This window comes from Tachyglossus aculeatus, chromosome 9 (assembly GCF_015852505.1).
Source record: "Tachyglossus aculeatus isolate mTacAcu1 chromosome 9, mTacAcu1.pri, whole genome shotgun sequence".
In the NCBI taxonomy this organism is placed as follows: domain Eukaryota; kingdom Metazoa; phylum Chordata; class Mammalia; order Monotremata; family Tachyglossidae; genus Tachyglossus; species Tachyglossus aculeatus.
This window is the reverse complement of record NC_052074.1, coordinates 12406943-12431945: the sequence shown is the minus strand read 5'-3', so window position 1 is coordinate 12431945 and position 25003 is coordinate 12406943. Positions and strand designations below refer to the sequence as shown.

Sequence of the window (25003 nt, the reverse complement as noted above, 5' to 3'; positions counted from 1 at the left end):
CAACTTACGTGTCTGGTTTTATGCCGCCGAGTCTCCGACCCATAGCGACTCCATGGACACATCTCTCCCAGAACGCCCCCATCACCTTCGGCAATCATTCTAGTAGTGTATCCACAGAGTTTTCTTGGTAAAAATATGGAAGTGGTTTACCATTGCCTCCTTTGGCGTAGTAAACTTGAGTCTCCACCTTTGACTCCCTCCCATGCCACTGTTGCCAGCACAGATGAGTTTTGTCAAAACTCACAACTTACGTACAATTATGTAAATCAAATGAATACACAAGAAAAAAATTTGTCCTCAGCCAGGTTAAAAGATAAAATCTGTGCCAAACTAGTGCAATGGCAAGTCGTTGAGATCAAAAAATTAAAAAAGTCCATGAGTAAAAGAATGAACATTTTAAGTTATTCACGGTGGGAGAGATATCTGTTAAACCGTGCTCTGTATTTTCAGCATCCAAACGCAATGAAGTTGCAAAATTTCTAATTTTTTCATACCTAGAATCTTCTATCTCTGTGTAATGAGGCATGCTGACAGGAGTGGAGGAAGACTTTGTGCACTTTTTTGCCTTTGGTGAAAATTTGCCTTTATATAATTTCATACTTAAAAGGGAAGTTGTGTATCATTTGATTGTACAGGCTCCACTAATCAGTAAGGCCTCAGGTACATCCATAAATGCACACAAAAGATGTACATAAGAACCCGGATGAAAGCAATCAAAAAAGCCCAATTATTTTAAAACAACTGGAAGGCTTTGGAAAAATTGTAATAATTTTGATATTTATTAAACACTTCATACATGCCAAGCACTGTACTAAGCACTGGAGTAGATATAAGACAATCAGATTGGACACAACTGTGCCAGCTGGGGCTAGGGAGTTAGGGAGGGCAAGTATTTTATCCCCATTTTACATATGAGAAAACTGAGGCACATAGAAAGGACATGATTTGCCCAAGAGGCCACACCAGGCAAGTGTCAATCTGAAATTAAAATCCAGGTCTTCTGACTTCTGGGCCTTGCTCTTTCCTCTAGGCCCTGGACTCCAAAAAAAAAAAAAAGTCGGTGGAACCTTCAAATTAGGGTGATCATTCATCTGGTTTTCAACAGTTACAGTAGTCATGATCAGGGGGTGGGTGGAAGTTTGGCAAAGAGTGTCATCAGGCGCTATCCAGCTTCAAAGTTTCATATTTCCATCCCTCTCCAATGGGATACTGTTGCTGGACTGTAATGCAGTGAGTGCCTAGAACTAGTCCAAATACTTGTGCTGTGAGTCATTTTGTCACCTTTGTTAAAATGCCTTTTTATTTTTACTCTCCTAATAGTAATATTAATAGTGGAATTTGTTAAGCACTTACTATTTGCCAAGCAACAGTACTAAGTGCTGAGGCACATACAAGATAATAAGATCAGACACAGTCCCTGTCCCACATTTTACAGATGATGAAACTGAGGCACAGAGAAGTTAGGTGACTTATCCAGGGTCACACAGCAGGCAAATGGCAGAGCCTGGATTAGAATTTCCCCTGATTCTCAGGCCGGGGCTCTTTCCATAGGACCACACTGCTTCTCATAAACATGGAAAATACAAGCATCACTCCTGCTACCTCTACTTGCTTGGCAAGTGCTCAACCACTTTAGCTAATTCAGGCCCTCGTGTACATTTGTGTTAATTTTTATGGTTGATTTAATTAGCTATGAAGTTTCACATAAATCCCCAACTCTAAACAAAAACTTATAGATGTAAAAACAAACCCAACATTTTTAATTGTTTCATAAAAGTGAGATGCACTGGTAAATTTTGCACCGCTTTCACAACTTAATCTTAACTGAACACAATCACAGTAGAGAACTGTGACTGGAGACTCTGAGATTAGAGATTTTAAGCAAAGGATATATAAATGTGGAATTTGCAGCTACATTCAAAAAACCCAAATTATTGGGGGGAAAATCAAAAGGAATTTGTTACAAGTCCTGAGTACCCAAGTATTTTCAAGACTGTAGGCTTCCCCAAGGTTGTTCTAGATGGAAATAAAACTGAAAACTGAAGGTAAGAAGAAAAGTGAAGGTTGATTTACGGGGGAAAGAAAGTTTCTGATTCCAATAGTACCACCGCTTTTTCCTAAACATTCACATCCATACATTTTGCAACACACATTGCATTAATTTGCGGAAAGCTCCTGGCTGGAATCTCCAAAATGTAGATTTTCCATCATTTTTTGAGATTGCGTCAAAAGATCTGCTCGACATTGTTTGTTTCTTTTCTAATTTTAAGCAAAGTGGAAAAGATCCAACCCTTTTCCACAGGAGGATTTTTTTTTAAATAGCATATGTACGGCAAAACATAGTTAATATTTTAAAATATTAGTTATGTTCTTTTTTTCTATGAAATGATAGCCCAGGCAGAGACTCTGACATTGCATGACATCCATAAAACTGGAACAACCTGATGGGGTAGAATCTTTTAGCACTGAAATTCAAGACTAACCAACTTTACAATGTTTCACAATGAAATCCGGCAGAAGCCTAAATTAAATAATCCTGACCATCCCGCATTATCACTGTTGAAACCACACCTCTGATATGTTTGCAGGGTTAATGACTGATGTGAAAAAAAGCCCCTGATTTGACTGACACCACCCTATTTCTAAACATTCATATCCATGCATTTCACAACGCTTATTTCATGTATTTGCAAAAAGTTACCTGTTGGAATCTCCACCATTCAAACTTTCTACCATTTCTGGTAGTTGTTTCAATAGATCAGAACTAGTTGGCTCTAAATTAAAAGATGAAAGCATTAAAAAGTGTGCATGGTTTGCTTCTTTTGCCTTTTTAATTAAATTATATTTCATAGGAAGATCTGATTTTCACCGTTTTATTTCCCTTGCACTGACTTGGTGATTCAGAGCTATGAATCAGTAAGTCATCAGGCTAGTTAATGAAAGCCCACAAATTGCACAAGACTCTCAGGATATATGAACCCAAATTATAACCAAATAAGTGAAAATAACAAAATAACAAAATAAGGCTGTTAATCAGTATGCTTTACACACACACAGCAGAACTGAATAGCTGTTCTGTTCAAGCAGTCACTGAGAAGTAGAAAAGCGTTCAAAATGTTGGCAAGCAACTGTGGAATTAACTGTGGTATTTGTTAAGTGTTTATTATGTGCCAAGCACTGTACTAAGCGCTGGGGTAGATACAAGATAATCAGGCATTCATAGTCTAAGAAGGAATGCTTAATCTGTTCAGATACAACACATTACCTAAGCAAATTACTTGAAAACCTTTGCCTTCATTTTCACCATACTAAAACCACATGGAAATGACATCTTAGCTATTTTATCATAGTAAAGTGCTAATAAATACATATTTGTTATTTATAGGTTAATGATTTTCTACAACATTACCCAGTTAAAAATACATTAAATCTGTTGCCTGCTTTCTAATAATACTTTTTTTTGGTCTCCTCTCATTGACCACAAAGGAACTGAAACTTTTGCATATTATGCAAAGGTCTAGTGGGAAGATTATGAGGCTCAGTTCTAATTCTCTTAGTGATGTAGGCCTGCTATATGTTATTGGCCACTCTGTGTTCTGTTTCCTGTAAAATGGAAATAAGGAAACTTTCCATCCCTTTCTCACAAAGATGTTGTGAAGACAAAATGAGATACTTTAAGTAAAAATGCTTTAGAAAATAAAAGCTACCTACTCTTTTTTAATCAATGGGTTCACACAGTGTTCAGATAAAAACTTATTTAAATGAATTATAAAGGAAAAATCAGGGATGTTAGAAGGTATATGCCTACGAGAACCGATGTCAAGAAAAGTATCTATCACATTGTCCCTAGTAGCATTCTTTGACTAAATTACCAATAAATTACCACCAGGGCATTAATTCATGGATAGACAGATAGATACTACACACAGTGCCTGTAAGCTCCCTGTGGTCAGGGAACGTGTCTACCAACTCTGTTGCACTGTACTCTCCCAAGTGCTTAGTACAGTGCTCTGCACACAGTAAGTGCTCAATAAATACAATTGAGTGAATGAATCAACTGGGCTCTGCACAGTAAGCACTCAATAAATACCACTGAAATGCATACATATAACCACTCAAATTTTGAAACGTTTTAAAAACAGACAATAAAATTTAGGAAGACAGTCGTAGTTTTCCAAAGCTTTAACTTCAAAGTCTCATCCTGTAATTTAATCGTTATTCTAATAAAAAGTGAGCATCATGCATACACTAGATACCTAGGCTACTTAACACAGTTCCAGTCCTATGACAAGAAATATGGCACCTGGCAGTAGAACTCATTGTTCTGTTTGGTGAAGATCTCATGAGCATGTCCTCTTACTCAATGTCATCAAACCGACGATGCTCCTTTAACTGTTCTTGAAATCACTGAACCCTTTCTAATCAGGGCTCTAGGTATAGGTGCCAAAGTCTCACCAAATTTCCACAGGGATAAAAAGGGAGTGGGAATTCCAAGGGGAGTGCGGACTGGGAGTGAGCTATCAGAAAGCCACCATTTTGAATTTATTCAGCCCTGAACGAAAACTCTCAGGTCTCACTAAAAGGCTAGGAGGAGTGAAGCTGGGAGTCCAGCCCAAAACACGTGGGAGCCACAGCCCTCACAGACCCAGCGTGGCTCAATGGAAAGAGCACGGGCTTTGGAGTCAGAGATCATGTGTTCGAATCCTGACTCCGCCATTTGTCAGCTGTGTGACTTTGGGCAAGTCACTTCACTTCTCTGGGCCTCAGTTACCTCATCTGTAAAATGGGGATGAAGACTGTGAGCCCCACGTGGGACCACCTGATCACCTTGTAACCTCCCCAGCACTTAGAACAGTGCTTTGCACATAGTAAGCGCTTAATAAATGCCGTCATCATTATTATTATTATGTGTCATTAGGCTGTCATTTAGACAATGATTTATAGTGTTACCTTTTACCCAATCAAGTCCATCAACTAATGATGTTTCTTGAGGACATACTATGTGCTGTACTATGGTATACTGTGTACTACGTGCAGAACACTGTACTAAGCGCTTGGGAAAGTTCAATACAATAGAGTTGGTGGATAGGATCTGCCCACAAAGAGCTTGCACTCTAGAGGAGCATTTAGACATTAAAATAAATTACAGCTTTGAGAAATGGGAGAGTTTAAGTAGTGCCAAACAAGGCAGTATAATGGCAATTAGCCACATCTGTCTGCAGTGTTAAAAATCATCATCATCATCATAATTATTATGGTACTTACCAAGCACTGTCCTGAGTGCTGGGATAGATACAAATTAATCGGGTTGGGCACAGTCCCTGTCCCACACTTTACAGATGAGGTAACTGGGACCCAGAGAAATTAAGTGACTTGCCCAAAGTCACACAGCAGACAGGTGGCAGAGGCAGGATTAGAACCCAGGTCCTTCTGACTTCCGGGCCCAAGTTCTATCCACTAAGCCATGCTGTTTCTCCTAAAAAAGATATCCTAACTTTAAAATGTGAGGAACATTAGTTCCTTCACTGCTGTTGATACTCCAATAAAATCTGCTATCTGGTGGGCCAGAAGAGGCAAAATTTAAAGATTCTCCTTTTCTCTCCCTCATTTTTTATCCTATTTAGGATCAGGTCAAAATAATAGCTCATTTCACTTGGCAACTATGATGATCAGAATTAAAATTCAAGCCAGAGTTACATAAAACAACAATGTAATAACTATATCAAAATACAAAGAAGTCCCTATTACCCACTTCTAGCTACGCTACTCTTGACTAAGAATGTCACTATCTCACGAAGATAAATTCCATATACTCAGTAGAGTTATGGCACATACCCTATAAATAATGTATACAATAGACTGTAAATAAATAATACATTTATCTGAACTGAACTGTTCAAGAGTGAAGGGCAGGGTTGCCACTCATGAGACTTGGTCTCTTATGAATGAACAATTTCAAATAAAAGTAATATTTAATGGTAAGCTATCACATAAAACATATGAACCGGAATTTTCTTAATTGAAATGCAAACAGGGATTCAGTGCCATAGCAAATCTACCATACCAAATCTAAGGGGAACTTGAGAAGAAACTTTTAACGAATTCTGAATGGTAGAATTTAATACTATGGTTCAATTTCTGCATCAGAATATGGAATGCAAAAATCATAGACAGCTATGCTGCTATTGGCCAGCCATATTTTTATTCCCACTCTTCAGTGGTAGCCCCTGTGACCAATAAAGTGATTTTATTTTCCCAAGATGTTACTCTCAGGTCTTGTCTCATGATGCCTGCTTCTTCTTTTCATGAGAAGACAGGGAGAGGAAGAGGGAGAAGAGAAAAGGGGAGTCAGGGAAGAGGGAGATAATAATAACACTAATAACTGTAGTACTTGTTAAGCGCTTACTATATGCCAAGCACTGTTTCAAGTGCTGGAGTAGATACAAGTTACTTCTGGACCACTACTGCTACTACTATATATTTCTGGACCACTCAAAACAATCCTACACCGAAGTTTCAGTCTAAGAAGGCCCCACATCAATGGTGATTCTAAATCTCCATTTTAAATTAGCATTGTTTTCAACTGCCAACGGTTTCCATTTCCAGCATTACAAGTTACCACACTATGTATATACACTTCAGAGTTGCCCTTCAAAATATAGTTCTCATGAGGTTTCTAGCTGAGGAATTTCTGAAGACTAAGGAGGAAATACTATGGTTGACAACTGATTATAACTTGTCCGCAAAATTAAATCATTCCTTTTTATAAAGATATATGGGAATGATGGTTGAGTTGTATTGTCAGAAAAATGTACTTTAACTTCCAGTGTTTAAAAAAAGTGATAAACATTTTACAAGTTGGTAATTTGTATGGCAGAGAAACCTCTAGCTACTTCAAAAGGTTCATGCTGTTGCCTTTTTAATATCCTATTCAAGTTAGTTACAAACTTCATTTTCCAAAGTTTCAAAACAGCCACAAATCCACTCTAATCCAGTTTCTGCAGGTCATAATGATAAGGCAAATTCAGAATAACATGCAAACCTGAAGGTCTGAGCCCAAAACCAACCTGTCAATTAAAACTAAGACAAAAGATCATAAAGTGGCTGATATGGATCTTTCATATAAAGAACCCACAAGATCTTGGGAGAACAAACAGGAATAAAGGACATTTATTTCTTACCTCATTTGTGAAACACAACCAGAAGGACTGGATGTTTCACTTGGTCTCCATCTCTACTAATTTCCTTTAATTTTTTTTCTATTCTTTAAAAGAAACAAACCCAAACATAACTAGAATTTAAATAGTAGACACACCACATCAAAGGGTTGCAGTTTATAGCTTTAATTTAAATGTAGCATAACTGCTAAAACATTATGGAATTGGGCTCCTAAAATAACTGTTACCCTGATCCAAATGTTTTCCATGTATAAAAGCATCGTGAACTTTAAACTTATGTTAAAGAATCAGTAGCGCTTAGTACAGTGCTTGGCATATAGTAAGCACTTAACAAATACCATTATTAGTAGTAGTGGCAATAATAAATCAACAATATCTGATAAAATGGAATCAGATTATGTCCACTCTTTAAAAGATTTCACTGACTACTAGAAATGCAAGTATAACTCGAGAATTGAGTCGTCAATGAACTCCTTCCTACTTTAACTATATTGAGCAACTGAAATTTGTATTTGATTTTGTTCTAGCAAACTGACAAATCCCCAAAAAGATGTTATGAACTGATTAAATGCGTTTGGCCAATAAAGTTATGAATAGTCTTAAAACATTATTAATTAAAGCTTCCATTCTCCTCAATTCCTTCTAGGGATAAAAGGTAATAGAATTATAATTTTTAAGTCAAGAACACTAATAATACACCTACAGGGGTTTATTTATTCTTTAGCACAAATCGTATTAACTTTAATAGAGCTGTGTATGGGTGCCAAGGGAAGAATCAACCCTTCAGATACATTCGTGAAGATTAGAAGTAATGTAAAGTTTATTTTCACAACTTATTTATACTCCATTAAGTTACACCACACCAGGTAAAGTATATTTCATGATGAATACAAATGCTTTAATATGGTCATTATGACTGGCAGTAGATTACACTTGCCCATAAGACAATGAACAACAGGTGCCTGGCAAAGATAAGCCTCAACTAAAGCATGTTGAACAATTCTGTGGAAATTTTAATGAAGCTGTACATTTTTTAAATCTGAAAGTTCCATATTTTCCATGTTTTCATATTGTGGTGGACCTGTTTTTCACCATTCGACAATGAACTTTAAGCTGGTAAAGCATGAAGAGTTGTTTTATAGCATTGTAATTTTCACCGCTTCTTATTCTCTTTACTGCAAATCATTCAATTAGTTTAAATGGGAATATTTCACATTCCACATTGGAACCCGACTGAATTTACTATAGTACTATGAATACGTACTACCTGGCCAAAGTGGACGTGGCTACAGCTCCCAGCCTGGTAAATCAAGACTACAAAACGCTGTTCCCAGACTCTATCTCCCAAAAATCAAAGTGAATGAGTTACACGACTTAAGGACAAAATTTGAGAACATCATTGCTCAGACTAGTTTAGTCTGCATTCACATTTTCTTTAATATTGCTATTGAAGAATTCTATACACATGATTTATTTTCAAATTACAAATAATGAGAGTAAAACTCCCCAGCAGCGATGAAATTCCAAAAGCTGAGTTTTGAGATCAGTATTCAAAATGAAACTGAGAAAGAAAATGTGAAAAAAATGTATTCAGTTATTAATATTTAATAGGTTTTCTTCCTTGATGCCCCCTGCAGAATAAGAGTGGCATATTCACCATGATTTGGTGAAGTGTTCATTTACTTGAGATTTTTAAAGATACTTATCCTTATCCTAACATCTGCACAATTGTCAGAGCCGTACTGTGTGTATATTCTTATTTTACGACTGATTTGTAAAAGATTATTTTCTATCATTTTGATTTGAAGGGGAAAATAAACTAGGCACTACTTGATTGCAGTTTGAAGAAGTTGTGAAATTTTTAAAAATATTACAACATAAATTCCATGCTCCTTTGATACAAGTATGACATATCATAATCCAAAAGAGACTATCTAAAATGCTACAGTTGCAAACATTTAAGACTGTAACAAAAATGACTGAGTTTCTGGTATCAGTTTACTATCCTTCAACAATTTCCCTGACAGTGGAGTCAAATAATGTTGAATTATAGATCTTCTTACAGGAAGTCTTATTTCAGGTTCATTTTTTATCATTTCTCTGCTGGTCCCTATCAGAATTTGGCCTTTAGCCGATGTTGCTTTAAAGGTTTCTGTACACATAGTTAACTTGCGTACGTTGATTCAATGATCATTTATTAAAACTTTAGTATTTTACATTTGTTTGACATGTTTACTTTCCATGAGAAAATACTGTTATCGCAATAAAAAGCATGATGTGTTACAAACACTAAAATACTTCATGTTGCCCATAATTTCTTTTTTTAAAACACTATGCTCCCAAAGAGCCATTTTGGGTAAGCTACCAATATACATGTTATTGTAAGCCAAGTATCATAATCCAACTTTTTATGAACTTTCTATAATCCCACCTTGCGTACCTGGGACCAAGGTACAGTACCTTTAAAATCGACAACCCCAAGGTTATCGTTTATCGCATCTGGATTACCTGCAACTAAATTTCTAGTATGTGGCTAGTCTTTGTTCCTGAATAGTATGGAGTTGTACTGCATAATTTTCCTTCCAACACCCAGCAACAGCTGTGTTCTAAATCTTTACAGATTCTGACACACATTTAAAAATTTAAACACACAAGTGTTTGAAAACTTAATGATTTTAAAATGTTATGCAACTACAGCTTGATATTTCAGACACAATTTTAAAGGCACATTCCCAAATTTTAATCCTCCTCCCCTTCCCCACCCTACAAAAAAATGTCCTTTGCCTTTCAGTTGGGGAATTGGAACAATGGTAAACAACAACTCGACAGGTTTCAGAGTGGAAGGCAGTGGAGTCACTCTTGTGGGAGAGGGATGCTGTTTTAGTGACCTACTGCCACTGAGCTAGTTAAATCGCTGAACAATAGTTACTGTTACGGGGCTTTACTTTGCAAAATCTAGCATTAGTATCATTGCTTTCCATGAACCGTGGGCTGGGCACAAGGGACGAACATTGAAGGGCTCAAGGAGCAATGCAAAGAATATAACTTTTTCATTTTAACTCGCCCTTCCGTGGTAAAGTACTATTTTTTTTTCCAACTGACCATTCAACAGTCCACGGGAATAATTTCTTTTTCCAGCCCCCAAAATGCATATCTTGGGTATTTATGCAATTTCACTCATGAATTCAATTCTAATCCATTACACTTTGACCCGAAAATAAAGAAATAATAAAAAAACACCCAATAAACAACTAACTTTTCAATCAAAGGGTGCAAAGCAATACATGGCCTAGAACGAACATCCTAATTAGCCAGCCTAGTGACAGTCAACACCTTATTATTTAATCATTAAGGGGAATCTGGCCATAATTTCTCTGACATATTTCAAAGAAGAATTAAGAATCGGGCAGATGACCCAGATCAGCTATCAAAAATGAAGTTAGTTGATACTTGTTATCGTGACATTCATAAAGCAAACCACACAACCCTCAGTTCAATGTGGCACAAGGAGACCATGAGGAGGCAGGACAAGAAGTATGACCCTTTTCATGCGTCCGGGGCATTTACAATTTAAATAAGACGGATCCAAATCTGAGCATTTAGAAACAAACTACCTGACAAAGGACCATTTTACTGCCTCCTGCTGCTGGGTCTCACAGTCTCCTTATTGGATGAAAATGTATTGCCTCAATTTCTACTAAGTATTAGTAAATGGAGGGTCATCTCAGCTATTCAAAAATAAAGAAAAGCATCTTTTGCAACCCATCAAGGCCATTAGGACTTTTTTCTTTTCCCCTCCATCCTCATCCCTCAAAGAAAAATGTTCTTAAATCTCCCATGGCAATAATTGGGGGCGGGGGGGATATTTGCATACATTATCAATTCTATGAAAATGTCTTAACGTGTTGGGAGAACTTTAGCCACAGCCGTGTTTTTATCATTAGATTACGCTTTCCCTATACGTAAAATCTTCTCAAAGGAAGACTCCGGGAAGCTTTCTACACCAATGCATCGCAAGATTTGATCGTTATCCTGGAAACCCATGTCATCCCCAATCTTCGGCTACTCAAGACCCCACCACCCTCTACTCCCAAGGCAATCCTCCTCTAAGGAGATTTGCGGCCTTGAATGCTTAACCTACTTAGGGAGAATTAACGGTTGGTTCGGGCCCAGAGAAACCCATTTCTTCCCCCTCGCCTAGAAGGGCATATCTGGATTCGCTGTTCAACAGGCTCCCCAGGGTGGGGGGAGCGCTTAGTACAGTGCTCTGCACACAGTAAGTGTTCAATAAATGCGGTTGAATGAATGAACTTCGCGTGCGTTCCCCTGCCTGTCCCCCTCTTTCGTGGGCTGGGGTGGTCCCCTACATGGGGGATGGAAAGGGGCGAGGGTAGCCCCCCCAAAGCTGTCCCCAAGCCCGGTCTCTTCAGAGGGGGAAACGCCTGCGACTCTGCGATTGAAGGTGCCATAGCCCCCCACTCGCAGCATCCCACCCAGCTCCATCTCTGCACCCCAGCATTCATCCCTTCCCACCTCTGCATGTCGGGGTCACTGTCAGGGTCACTGGGATGTTGCAGCTGTCGGGACAGGGAGCACCAGCATCTGCATCCTGGACAGACGGGTAGGGCCAGGACCGGCTGCAGGCGCCCACCTGTGAGCCCCTTGTTGGGTAGGGAACCATCTCTATCTGTTCCCGAATTGTACTTTCCAAGCGCTTAGTAAAGTGCTCAGTAAGTGCTCAATAAACTAGATTGAATGAATGAATTGTACTTTCCAAGCGCTTAGTACAGTGCTCTGCCCACAGTAAGCGCTCAATAAACACGATTGAATGAATTGTACTTTCCAAGCGCTTAGTACAGTGCTCTGCACACAGTAAGCGCTCAATACGAGTGAGTGAATGGATGAATTGTACTTTCCAAGCGCCTAGTGCAGTGCTCTGCACACAGTAATCACTCAATACGATTGAGTGAATGGATGAATTGTACTTTCCAAGCGCTTAGTACAGTGCTGTGCACACAGTAATCGCTCAATACGAGTGAGTGAATGGATGAACTGTACTTTCCAAGCGCTTAGGACAGTGCTCTGCACACAGTACGTGCTCAATACGATTGAATGAATGGATGAGTTGTACTTTCCAAGCGCTTAGTACAGTGCTCTACACACACTAAGCGCTCAATAAATGCAATCGAATGAATTGTACTACCCAAGCTCTTAGTACAGTGCTCTGCACACAGTAATCGCTCAATACGATTGAATGAATGGATGAGTTGTACTTTCCAAGCGCTTAGTACAGTGTTCTGCACACAGTAAGCGCTCAATAAATGCAATCGAATGAACTGTACTTTCCAAGCTCTTAGTACAGTGCTCTGCACACAGTAATCGCTCAATACGATTGAATGAATGGATGAGTTGTACTTTCCAAGCGCTTAGTACAGTGCTCTGCACACAGTAAACGCTCAATGAATAAATGGCTTGGAAAAGATAGTTGGGGGTGGGTGGGGAGGGGGATGGAGACCGGAGTAAGGGGAAGAGGAGGACGAGCTGGGGGGCTGGAGGGGGTGCGGGATTACTACTTCTAATGGCTTCTTAATCTGATAGAAAACACTCCAAGGCAGAGTGGATTTACTCCGATTTAGCCCTCCAGGAAACTGCTTGGTATCAAAGCAGCAGGGCCTGTGTCGGTGGGGCTGGGGCCTGGGGTCTTTGGGGGCTGGGGTCCGGGAACGGGCGTCTGGAGCGACGCTCCCGCACTCTAGAGACAGAGGGGTTAATTAGCTAAGTAGGCTCCGCGGCTCACATAACACCTGAAGGGCATCTGCATTTGTCAGCACAGCCTGAAGTAGACAACAACACGGGATCAAACAGGCTGGGCCACATTCACAGGCAAATGGGGAGCGGTCCCTGCGCTGCCCTTTTTACAAGAGGGGTGGCCGTCGGGGGGCTTCCGTGGGGGGCTCGGAGGACAGAGGGGAGACCCCGCGGACCCTGGGAACCGGTGCCCCTTAAATCTGCAGCACCAGGAGGCCGGGCCCTCCAGCCCTCCCTCCATTCTTTCAATAGTATGTGTTGAGAGCTTACTGGCTGCACAGCACTGGACTAAGCGCTTGGAAAGTACAATTCTCCATCCATCCCTCACCGTGGATGCGTTGGGAGCTCTCCGGGGTGACTTTGGAGCAGGCAGGGGGAGAGCTGGGCCTGCCTTCACGCTGTATGAAACTACAGGTGAATAACAGTTTTTCCGCCCCTCTGCCCTACGGGAGAAACCCAACAGCACCCCTTTTTCGCTCCCTCACACCTACTGCAGGAGGGCGAAAATGATAAAGCTCAGATATGTTTTTGCTGTATTTTTTTTTCCTCCGACCAGTTCAACTTCCCTGAAGCAAGATATGGGGGAACATACACACACACACACACACACCCATACACACATACACTCACACACACACACACACACTCACACACACATTCCAAATGGGATAACCGAGCAGCGAGACACCAGTAGGTCACACCCTATCTCAAAAACAGCAAAACCAAACTCCAAAGAGGGAAAAAAAAAAAAAAAACCCAAAAGGTCAGATCCAACTTTTGGGAAATCGAGTGCAACGTCTAACCAGTAACCTCTACATTGCAGAATTTGCAAAAATCACAAATTATCGGTAAATTACTAACAAGGGTACATCTGGCAGATATTTTAAGATGGTATCTCCGTGAATTTTAATACAAGTTCTCAATCTTTACCAAAATAACTCTGTTTGCTCCTTTTGCTCTCTCTTTAATAAAATAATGATTCGTTGGGAAAATGGGGTATAAATCTTCATTTTGGAGGCAATTAAAGTGTTGATTTCATTCGTGCCCCTAAGCGATTCTTGTAATTTGCTCAAATAGCTTTATGTACCCAGCACTCCAGAGCTTTTAGAAACCCATTTTCTAGTTAGACTTGTTGGATTACAATTTTTATTCAACAGCAGCTATCCAAGTTTTTCTCAGCTGAATCTGCATTAAATAGCTCCCTGGGTTTAAACGTTATATAGTTAACGCCGGTTGCAAAGGCAGAAAGAGACTATGAGGGGCATCTTCAACATTTTCTACCCTGATTTTCGGTGCCTTGGCTTTTCTAAAGCTATTTGTTCCGCGCATATTTATACATTGTTGAAAGTTTTCCAACTCTCCCAATAATGAAAACGCTGGAAGGAATCCTCCCGCGTTCGGGCTTTGACATCAGACCAGCTTTAGTCAACCTTGAATTAGTAATAATAGTTCAATAAGCAGTGCTTATCTCTCAGAGAGACTTGTATTCTTGACTGAGTGGGTTAAAACGGGGGACTTGGTGGTGGGAGGAGGGGCGTCCTTTAAGATAATAGCCAGGCTGAAGTGTACAGTACTTGGGTAAGTAATCTATAAAATAACTCCTGCCTGACAGTGCTCTTGATAATGGCAAAGCTAGCTAAGGAAAAACCCTGTCTGCTTGGCTGCGCCTTGCTTTAACAAAGGGAAGCCTCCAGAGTAACACTGATCACTAAGGCAGCCTTTCCGTTGCCAGATCATAAAGAAGAAATAACTTCGTGTATTTGTGTATGTTTTTATACGGGGCGAAAAACAACTCCACCCTCGAAGATGCTACAACACCATTCACGACCATAACCGCCCCCCAACCCCCGAATCCTGTCGAACACACCCACTGTTCGCGTTTTAACTTCTGAATCGTCTCTCTGTAACTCCTTCGAACAATTCAAAAAAGAAAGGGAAAGGAGGGGGAAAAAAACCCCAGCTCCTTAAAAAGTCCTACATCGCCAATCAAGCCAAATGTTAGGGAGGAGGGAGCGCAGAAGAGGGAGAGGGATGGGACGAAAAGGGATGGGAGGTGGGGGGAGGGGAAGGATGAGGAGGAAAGGACTCTGCAAAAAATGTCCAGGACCATAGAGAGGCCGGATTCCTATTTTGCTCTCTCTCCTGCTCATAATGCAGATAACACTCAAAACCACACTAGACCTACGGCTTCCAGAGACAACGGAGCGACCTGGAGAATGAGTGGAAAGGAAAACCGATATACGCATATTAATCTATTTTATAACCCTGCCTGGTTTTTATTTTTCTATTAAGTACAATAAAATGGGCGCGCTTGCATCAAGCATTGCACAAAGCAATGTTCAGTGAGGTCTAAAAGCGTTCGGCCAAGGAAAACTGACAAGACAGGCTAATGAACCGTATAGACAGGGAGAAAATAGCCAGCATTTGCTAGATTTCAAACCCTTGCTGTCTCTCCTGGACCACCTATCTTGGATTTATTCTTATTTAAAAAAAAAAAAATACAGGTCCCGGGCTTTTCTTTAGAAGAAAGAAAGAAACGAACCCAACAACCAGAAGCAGCGACTCGCGGTTAACACTTCTATTATTATAAAGGGTAAATAAAATAAAGACAAAAATTAAAAGCGACAAGAAACAGGTCAAGTTTGCAGGCGACGCTTTTACAAGCTCATCTCGCCAGGTCGAATCCCGGAGCAAGCCTTAATGAAGCAATAATAGCCACATTATTCAAAAATTTTCATTTCGATGGAAATTTATCTAAAAGGGCCTTAATCATATGCAAATAATAAAAGGAGGCGGTGGTGACCCAGCAAGCGATATGCATACAGATTTTTTTCAGTGATGTTAAAGATTGGAGAGAGCATACCTGATCTGTTAGATTTGCTGATCTTGTTATATCTTCACTGTCTGATTTTGATCCGCCTTCTCTATCGTCTATCACCAAATCGATAGGCATTTTTCCTTTCAAACAGCTAATATACCGGTGGCAGAAATTGTCACATAATTCGTGTACCTATATTATGACAGAAATAAAAGAATGGAAATATAATCAGGAGTACATAAATGGAATTGACAAGTGCAGTCCTCCCCTCCCCATGTGAGATCCAAAGTTCCAAATAGGAAAAAACACGCTGCAATTGTCCTCCAGAGACCCGTAGACGCATCCAGAATTAGGAATAACTTTCTTTTCTTGCAAAATAGAGATATCCCAGAAAATTGACAGTGACAAGATGATTCACAGGCTACAACATATTCAACACCCGTGTTAAATTCATCTGCTCTCGGGGCTGCGGCCATTAGAGAGGTGACCTGTATGGGTGACACTTAAGGTAAACTATTTAATTTCCATCCAGTTATTTCATCGTAAACCCCTTCCTTTCTGGGAGGATCTGTGGACCCCAAACCATTTTTAAAAGGAGAGGAAGATGGCACTGCAATGGGATGCACTATGTAGGCATCTCGATCTCAGCTCCCTAAGGGATCCACCGTCTAACTTGGGGTGTCTAACGGCAAGGTAAACGCATTTCGGCAAACTTAATAAATAGGGAAAACAAAGATGCGGGAGAAGGTTGGGTGAACTTCATCGGGCGGGGGTCCGCAACAACTTTTCCAGGACCTTCGGCTCTCTCCACATATTTATTCTTAAGAGGAGGCACCCAACTATCACTGGCATGTTAAAATTCCCAAGAAGCCCCAGTGTGCTGGCAATTTTAATGTTCGTTTGAAATGCGTTCAGTTTTTATTGCAGAGGTTTATAGAATCGCTAGCAAAACTGCATTATTCCGCACCCTTTCTTCAGCGTGGAGGTGAGTGCAATATTCCCAGATTCAGGACACTGACACAACTATTAACTCCGCTTTGTCTCTGCAAACGACAGTGTGGGTCTCGTCCTCCTCGCTCTTTGCTCCCTGCCTCGCCACTCTCCGCCCCGATTCCCAGTGTCGGTTCTGCATCTGCCTTTAAAAATATCTCCCAGAAACTCCCTGAAACTAAACAAAAGTTCCCGAACAGGAAGAGAAAAAGAGAGAGGTCCCTGGAAGGAAGAACCCACGAAACAGACAAGAAGCGGTATTCACTGTTTTAGCCCTGATGCACAGAATAGCAACTATTTATACAAAAGCCAGCAAGATATTAGGGCGAACACAAGGCCAGGGCGTTTGTGATCCCGGTTTTAGTGGCTGAAATTGTAATTAAACTGCGAAGAGAAATGGACGCCAAGATTGGTCTTGACACTAATTACCAGAAAGAAAGACATTTATGCAAATTTGCCAGAAGCCTCAACTTCAGCAATTCCGAACCGAATTGGGGAGGGGGGGAGGGGGGAGAAAAGAGCGAAGGGGAAGAAATTACCTTCTCTAATTCCAACAGATGAAACCTTAATACTTGTATGGCTTGGATCATCTGCAAAGATACAAAAAGTTTAAGCATCCCGCTCCTTGGCTTTCGAAAAACACTACAGCTGTCACTGCTGTAATATCTAACCTCACTTGTTCAGTAAATAAAGGGTTGTTTTGATTTATGGCAGCAACACTAAAACTTAACAGCAACGAGTCTGTACGATCTAGAGGTTTATTTCTCTCTCTCCACCAAAAAAAAAAAAAAAATTGGCCAAAAAACAGCTAAATTATGCGGATCATAAACATCCCTTTCCCCTCCCCCCCCCGCCCCACCTTCCCCGAGGAGTCATCTGCAGACACATAACTGGGACGTGGTTTCCGGGGAGGAAAATGGGGGGAAAATACTGGAAATGCACGAAGTTCTTCTTAATCACGTTTTAAACTTTTGCTTTAAATCCGCCAATCAATTAAGTGGGGAAGGGCTGTTTTGGCTATTCCCCGGTTACATGTCGCCTGACCCTTTTTGAAGGGCCGGGGGAAACCCGTAAACTTTGAACACACTGACAGGCTCGCAGATAAATCCCAGCGCTGATTAGTCTTCTGTAGCCTAGGATGTCATAAAAACCAAACGCTCTCATTTGGAAGGGGCTCTCACGAGCCATCGTTATGTGAATGTCTTTACACGGAATCGCCGCCCTGGACTCCTTGCAATTAAAAAAAAAAAAAAGATCCGTGTTCAGGAATATTGTGTTTTGGGGGAGTAACGCTTTGGGAAGCCCGCGGCCCTCGAAGAAAGACAGGCAAGCCGGGGGTTAAGGGCGGGGGTGAGAATGGGCATGGGGAAGGAGGAAAGGAAGAAAAGCGTGTCAACTCTTACCAAGTTATCCAGTTCAGGGTTTGAAGAAAACAGGGGTTTTTCTGCTCGGATCTACATACAAGTAAGAAGGAGGGTGGGGGCACGGGGAGGGGAGGGGGGAGGAAAAAAAAGATTTGAAATATGGAACCAGAAAATGCAGACGTTATTACTTCTTGCTTCATTACACTGTCGGGCTCCATTATGTAACCTCCCGTGTAAAGCTCGACTAGGCGCAGTACATCATACAGTATAAACACTTAAACCGGGAATCAAATAAGCCGAAAATACCAACAGATCTGTTTATTTACATCTATCTAGCTCCGGTCCATCTCGGATAAATTACGCGTCTCGAAAGTCAGAATCAGTTACGTAAAAACTTTATTTTTGGGGGGAGGGGGTGGTTGGGCAGGGGTGGGTGTGTTTCTTAAATTTTAAAAAAAGCATCCTCTGGATTTTCTCGGGGTTGGGGGGAAGAGGGGATCGTTTCCATGGGGGTGAGGTACGCTGATTTTTAAATCACACACGCAGTCACCCACTAACGGACCCACTCCCGCGCTCAGGCACACGGAGACCCTGGCACCCCCCGGCAAGAGGGCACTTGAGGCTGCGGAAACACGCGTGCTTTGGGATGAACTGTTGGCTCGTTATTTTCTGATCCGGGTTGTGCTGACCTGTTTGGCGAACACTGCTATGTCTTCATTGAAAGACTCTGAAGAGCAGACATCGCCGCCCGCTACCCCCGGCTCCCGGGGCGTGCAAGTAGCTAATTCACATTTCTCAAAAATCAGTGCTAAAAGAGGGAACAGGGGGTGTCTGCAAGAAAATACAACAATCACAAACAAGGCGAAGGTTAGTCCCGAGTGAGTGGGAAGAGGCTCCCAAGCAGAAAACGACCAAAAGAGCTAGTGGCCACCGGCCCCTTTTATTCCTCGTCCCCTCCCCCGCCCTGCCTCCCCGTTACTCCTCCCTCACCTACCCTTCGACCGAGAGACCTGAAGCTTGGAGGCCCTGAGTCACGGGCTGTATCTGAGGATCGTTTCAGCATATCTGGCCGGAGAAATTGTTAACATTTGCTAAGAATAAAACCAAAGCGGTTCTAGCAGCCATTTTGAATTAACTTTGCTCACCCCCTGGCCATCCCTCCTCCCTCCTTTCCAAATTCAGGACTTTTTGGAGTGGAAGGGGGAAAGGGGGGGGGAGAGGGGGAGAAAGGGCCAAACCCCCCCCACCACAAGAAAACAACAACAAAAAAGCTTGCTCAGGCTACTCGGATGGGGCCGCCCCAATCCCCCCAGCATCGGTCGTTTGAATGTTAGCATGGGATCTGAGAAGTTGGGAGAGCAGATTGGACTTCAGCGCGATCCGCTCGGGAGATCTAGTGGATCAGATGACATACGGATCGCGGGAAGCGCTTTTATTTGGATCATCAGAGACGCACTGCTCTCCCTCTCCCCCCACACACCCCACAAAGTGGTTCGAAATATATTTTTGTCTTTCCTTCAGGCTCCCCGGGACGGCACGATCGCATCCGAGATGCTAACAGATAAAAAAGCAAGTGGCCTGCACTCGGCTTATCTTCAGCAAGGCACAACCGTCTGCTGGGGTCCCAGAAAGGTGTCTCGAGTAATTTATTAGCTGTAACAGCCCAGCTGAGAATTAAACAGTTTGGGGTCTTTTCCAAACAGGAAAGCTTCTGAAATGGGTCTGTCCCCCGTCTAAACCGTTTCCAAGAGTGCTGCGAAGGAACACTGTGGTTTAAACCAATCCTACAGACGTGTGATTAGAAAACAAAGAAATGGGATTACTGAGAGTGCAGGAGTGGGCCATAAAAATGTACGAGTTCCTAAAATGAACCGGCGCGCAGTAGGCATAAGTGAACTTTCAAGACATCTGATAAAGGGAGCCCAGTGCTCAATAAAGTGGCCTTGGGGACAAACGCGTTGGCCGCTGCAGGAAAAGTCCCCGAAGACTGGCTCTCGCCCTCCCCGGACCCCCTCCTCCCCCACCCCCAGAATCCTTCCCCCTCTTAATGGACACTTCCAAAGGAAGTTTTTCCTCTAATTTTCGCCTTCGACCATTAGGCCGCGAAAACGGCTCAAAGTTTCGTTCGGTTTCCTCCGGCAGCTCAGAGCGAGCGTCTCTCTCCCTCGGAACAACCCGTAAACTCCCACAGTCGGAGGGCTTTAGACTTCTTTTTAATCTGCCGGTCGATGCCCTCTATTTTAACCGGGGAGCAGAAATACAGTCGGCTAGGCGGTCCCCGCCTGCTGTTTCGGGCCAGCGATCGGAAAGGACCAGGATTTGTCAAGCTCTTCCCAGCACTGAAACTTGCGAATCAAAAAAACAAAGGCGCCGCCTCGATTTCTGCCCCTCAATCGCTCTCCGGGCAAGGGCCAGGATGGAAACACACGGATTCCCCCAGATCGCCAAGGCCGTGGGATGGGAATCGAAGCGACTCTACGTCTCGGGGCCAACTCTCCGAGGGTCCGGGGACATTCCCACCCTTTGGAAAAGTAACTGTCCTGGAGGGAAGAAACGCTGAGCCTCGGCCGATCGAGTCGGAAGGCGGTGGGGGCGGGAGGGAGCTTCCCCCAATTTGCATGCAATTATCCTGAAAGTCGAGGTCACAAGTATTTACCTACAATCTGAAGTTCAACGGCTTGACTCTTACCGTCAGCTAGGAAAACGGGGTGGGGTGGGTGGGGAGGGGAGAATCATCGCGCTTTGACTATTAAACCTGATGCCAGCTGTACCTACCCATAAATGGCATCTTTATCTCTCTTTAAAGCGTCATTGACAGAGGAGCCCATACTGGGGGGCATGGCGTTGGTGTGAGCTGTGTGCGGGTATTGATGAGAGTGGAGAGGAGGACCGTGATTCAGGTGGTGAACAGGCTGCATGGATCTGGCAGCATGAGGGTCTCCATACATGGTTGAGGGGATCCCTACTCCATCCATCCCCCCGTAATGGGGTAAATCGTCGTACTGCATGACAGACACAGAAAAAAAAAAAATAATAATCAAGGGTCAGAAGGGCAGTCAGTTAAAATGGGAAAACGCAGGACAAGGCTCGAAGTAGCTAGCTAGCTCCCTCCCAAGACTCTCTCTCCGTTCCACTGGGGTCATCGGCAGGGACCGAGTGACAGGAAAACCGGGACTTGAAGAAAACCGGGATCGGGTTCGGTGGGGTTGATTTGGAAGGAAACGCGGCAGGAAGACCCGGGTCTCCCCAGCCTCCCTCCGCCCTCCCCGCCAAACTCCCACCCCATCCCCGAGGTCAGAAATCCAGAGCCCCCGCCCCCGCAGAAAAGCATCCTCGGGATAAGGAGGAAGGGTAAAACCGGCAGATCTCCGGAGGAGGCAAACTCGAAATAACAAGAACAAAACGTGCCGGGGCACCGTGCTGCGAAACTCGCTGATTTCCTCATCCCTCCACCGCAGCGAAAAAAGTTCAGATGGGGAGAGCTGCCCCTCACACGTGAATTACTACGTGCTCCTCACTTGGGCCATTTCCCTGGATGTGTGAGGACAGCCAGCTCGGGATCACCCGGGACTGCCCCGGGTTTTCCGGACAGACCTCGATTACATTCGACAAAGACACGGCATGCGGGTCAGTTGCAAAACCCAGGAGAGCCCTGCATAGAAAATCGAGCAAATCTTGTACAAAGGCCGGGGGTGGAGGGGTGGGGGGAGGGAATTTAACCAAGCAGTCGAAACAGTTCATTCTTTTCCAAGTTTTCCTGTTGGAAACTTTCGCCCCGATGAGGACTCGGGTACCCGAGTATCAGTCAGCAGTGCTAAAGTCCCCACATGAAGAAAAAAAGTGGCATCCTCGGGTTCTGTCTGTTAGCGTAGGTTAAAAAGAAATTAAGACCAACTACTCTTTTGGGGCGAAATCTGGCGACTTGAATTTCCGAGCGCTCTACTCTCGGAGTGCCCTTCCTCCAAGATTTTGAGGTGCCGAAAGTTGAAATGATTCTCAGAGAAAAGAGGAATCGCCACTTTCATCTATTTAAAGCAGAGGTGTGAAAAGAGAGTTTTGAGGGACGCTGACACTTGCTCGAATCAAAAGAGTAAAGGAAAATGTGTCAGCCTAGTAACTTTCTTTTGCAAACAAGACTTTGAGGGGCAGAACACAATTATGCAAGGAAGTCTTTTTGTATACCTCTTTCTTTTATAGAACACCCTGAGTTTTGTTGTCATTGTCTCACTTTACTCTCACTGAATTTCCATTAAAATGGGAATTTTAAGGAAATCAGTATTATATCAAAATAGCCAGTAAAGACTAGAGTAAAGGAATCCAATAGTTAAGGACTCGAATACGCTTTGACACGTAATAAGTCTTTTTTTTTCCCAATCCACGCAAATTCAAATCTATCTCAGAAATAAAGACTATTTTCTGGTCACAAAACTGTAGAATTTCGACCAGAAAAAATAACTGTTGCCGAAAAAAACAGTGATGTGCTTCTGAATGGAAGAGTTAAGATCTACACAATCAGTAACATCTAAGAAAGTTTAAACTGCATATTTTAACTAAAAAGTTTCAAGTCCTAGACATTAAAAAAATCAAAATTCCCCGATCAACTCTATTTTTTAAAAGTAATGGCTGTCTGAACTAACGTTTCCAGATCAATAGCTGCCGCTCATTAATTTCTAGAAAACTTGACTTTTCCAGCGATCAGCCTTCGTGATTTGATACGATCAAGAAAATACAAAGTTTACAAGCAAAATTAATAAATGCCCCCCCCCCAACCCGACACACACACAAACATACACACACACCTTAGGCCCCCTTTTTAGGGGCCTCGTTCAAAGAGAGAGAAAAAAAGAAAGTTTTTTTTTCAGCGTCTCTGTCAGCCACGTTTCAATTTTATCTCACATTTGAGTTCCAGAATGTTTTTAATACGTACCCTTTGCGCCATCGGCCTGCCTGGCTCCCTTCCTACTTCAACTTCTAATATATCCTCTTTAAGGCCAGTGTGAAAAGAAACAAACACGCAAACTCCCCCGAAAAAAAAAAACACAACAAAACCGACGAAAAATCCCTTAAAGTCTCCAGCAACGTGAGCAATCGAACCAAAAATCTTCTGTGTACTGGACCTCAAGGAAGCGGTACAGATAAATAACTCAGCATAAAAGCGCTCCCGTTTCCAAGACAGCAGCGGGGTGGAGGGGGGCGTAGGGACGGGGGGGGGGGAGAAAGCAGATCTCCTTTCCCCCAAATCAGTTTTTAAAAAAGAAAAAAAAAAGAGTGCCCCTCAAACCCAACTACAAAATCTCATGGCTTTTTGCCACTCCAGCTGTCAATCAAAGGCGAGGTTGTCAAGGTGGTGAATGAATGATGATCCGCTCTGTCTCTCCTCCACTGGTCAGAACACCTCAAATGTTAATATTCAAATGCCCAAAGCTCTAGCGCTCGCTTTCCTGGAACTGAGTCCTAATTCCTAATCAGTTCTTTTCTCTCTCTCTCTCTCTCTTTCTCCCTCTCCCTCTCTTTGCAACTGCTGCGCTGGAGCGAGATTAGAGGAGGAGGAGGAGGAGGAGGAGGAGGAGGGTTAAAAAAAAAAAATGTCTGTCTGAGTTTGTCTTAAAGGAGCCACGGTCGATGCTGCCTGCTTCGAGTCCCCCGTGCGTGTGTTAAAGTGTGTGTTGCACGGGCGGAGAGGTGGATTCCGAGCGGAATGCTAGAACCCGGAAGTAGTGGTGGCCATAACAGGTCGCGTCTTACACAATGCACTGGGCTGCAGCAACTCCCATCCATTGCAGGGGTGGGTGGGGGGGAGAACGCCGGCGCGACGCTGGGCGCGCTCGATTAAAACGCGCGCGCGCGCCCGTGCGCGCGCTTTTTTGACGATCGCTACCCTCCGCGCTCAAATAAAGCGCGGGCGGGGGGCGCGCGCGCGCGCTTTTTTCCACCGCCGCTGCCATCCGCGCTCGAATAAAGCGCGATCCTCACCCCGGGAGGGGCGCGCGCGCGCGCGCTTTTTACTATCCGCGCTCAAATAAAGCGCGATCCTCAACCCGGGCGGGGGGCGCGCGCGCGCGCGCTCTCTTTAGCCATCGCTAATATCCGCGCTCAATCAATCGTATTTACTGAGCGCTTAATGCGTGCGGAGCACCGTACTAAGCGCTTGGGAAGTACAAGATGGCAACATACAGAGACAGTCCCTACCCAACAGTGGGCTCACAGTCTACAATAAAGCGCGATCCTCCACCCGGGCGCGGAGGTTTCTGCGCCTCAAGAGCCCCACTTTCTTCGCCCATCCATCCATCCATCCATCCAATCGATCGGATTGATTGGGCGCTGACTGTGTGCCACCGTAGCGCTTGGGAAGTCCAAGTGGGCAACAGTCCCAACGCAATAACGGGCTCCCAGGGGAGACGAGGCAGGTTTTTCTTTTGGGGGGAGGTTTGGATGGATGATTGGAAAGGGAGCGGCTGTTTTGCGGGGGTAAAAAGTGCCTTTTTCAGGCTTTTTTTTGGGGGGGTGGGGGTCGTGCCTGAATAAATTCAGTCGGATTTATTGAGCGCTGACTGTGTGCCGAGCGCTGGACTAAATCGTCTCCTTTTGTGCTCGCGTTTCGCTCCGAGAGGCGTCCGGGGAAAGAGACAATGAGCCGGGGCGCGTTTGCAAAGCTTCCCTACTTCTGCTTCGGCCTTTGTCTGCGCAGAAACCCGGGAGCCGAACGCACAATTGCAGGAATCGATCGCCCCGTTGGAGGCAACTTTTTTTTTTTTTACGAAAATCTCCTTTGGCTTTTTTTTTTCTTTTTTTTGGCTTCCTCCCCCCCGCTTGGGGCTAGGCTGCAGGGGTGGGGAGGGGGCTCG

General features: G+C 43.3%; 1 protein-coding gene across 4 annotated transcripts in view; it reads right to left on the bottom strand.

The window, feature by feature from the left end:
• Positions 1-23840, bottom strand: part of MEIS1 (Meis homeobox 1) — a 146637-nt gene extending 122797 nt beyond the window's left edge. For all 4 annotated transcript variants that reach the window (XM_038751203.1, XM_038751205.1, XM_038751206.1 and 1 more), the window contains exons 1-6: positions 23086-23840; positions 20934-21160; positions 18848-18989; positions 18198-18248; positions 17334-17384; positions 15850-15996 (exon numbers count right to left, since the gene is read on the bottom strand). In XM_038751203.1, the coding sequence (XP_038607131.1) occupies positions 15850-15996; positions 17334-17384; positions 18198-18248; positions 18848-18989; positions 20934-21160; positions 23086-23097 (630 nt within the window). In that variant the 5' untranslated portion in view covers positions 23098-23840. The remainder of the gene's footprint in view (positions 1-15849; positions 15997-17333; positions 17385-18197; positions 18249-18847; positions 18990-20933; positions 21161-23085) is intronic.
• Positions 23841-25003: the final 1163 nt, after the last annotated feature.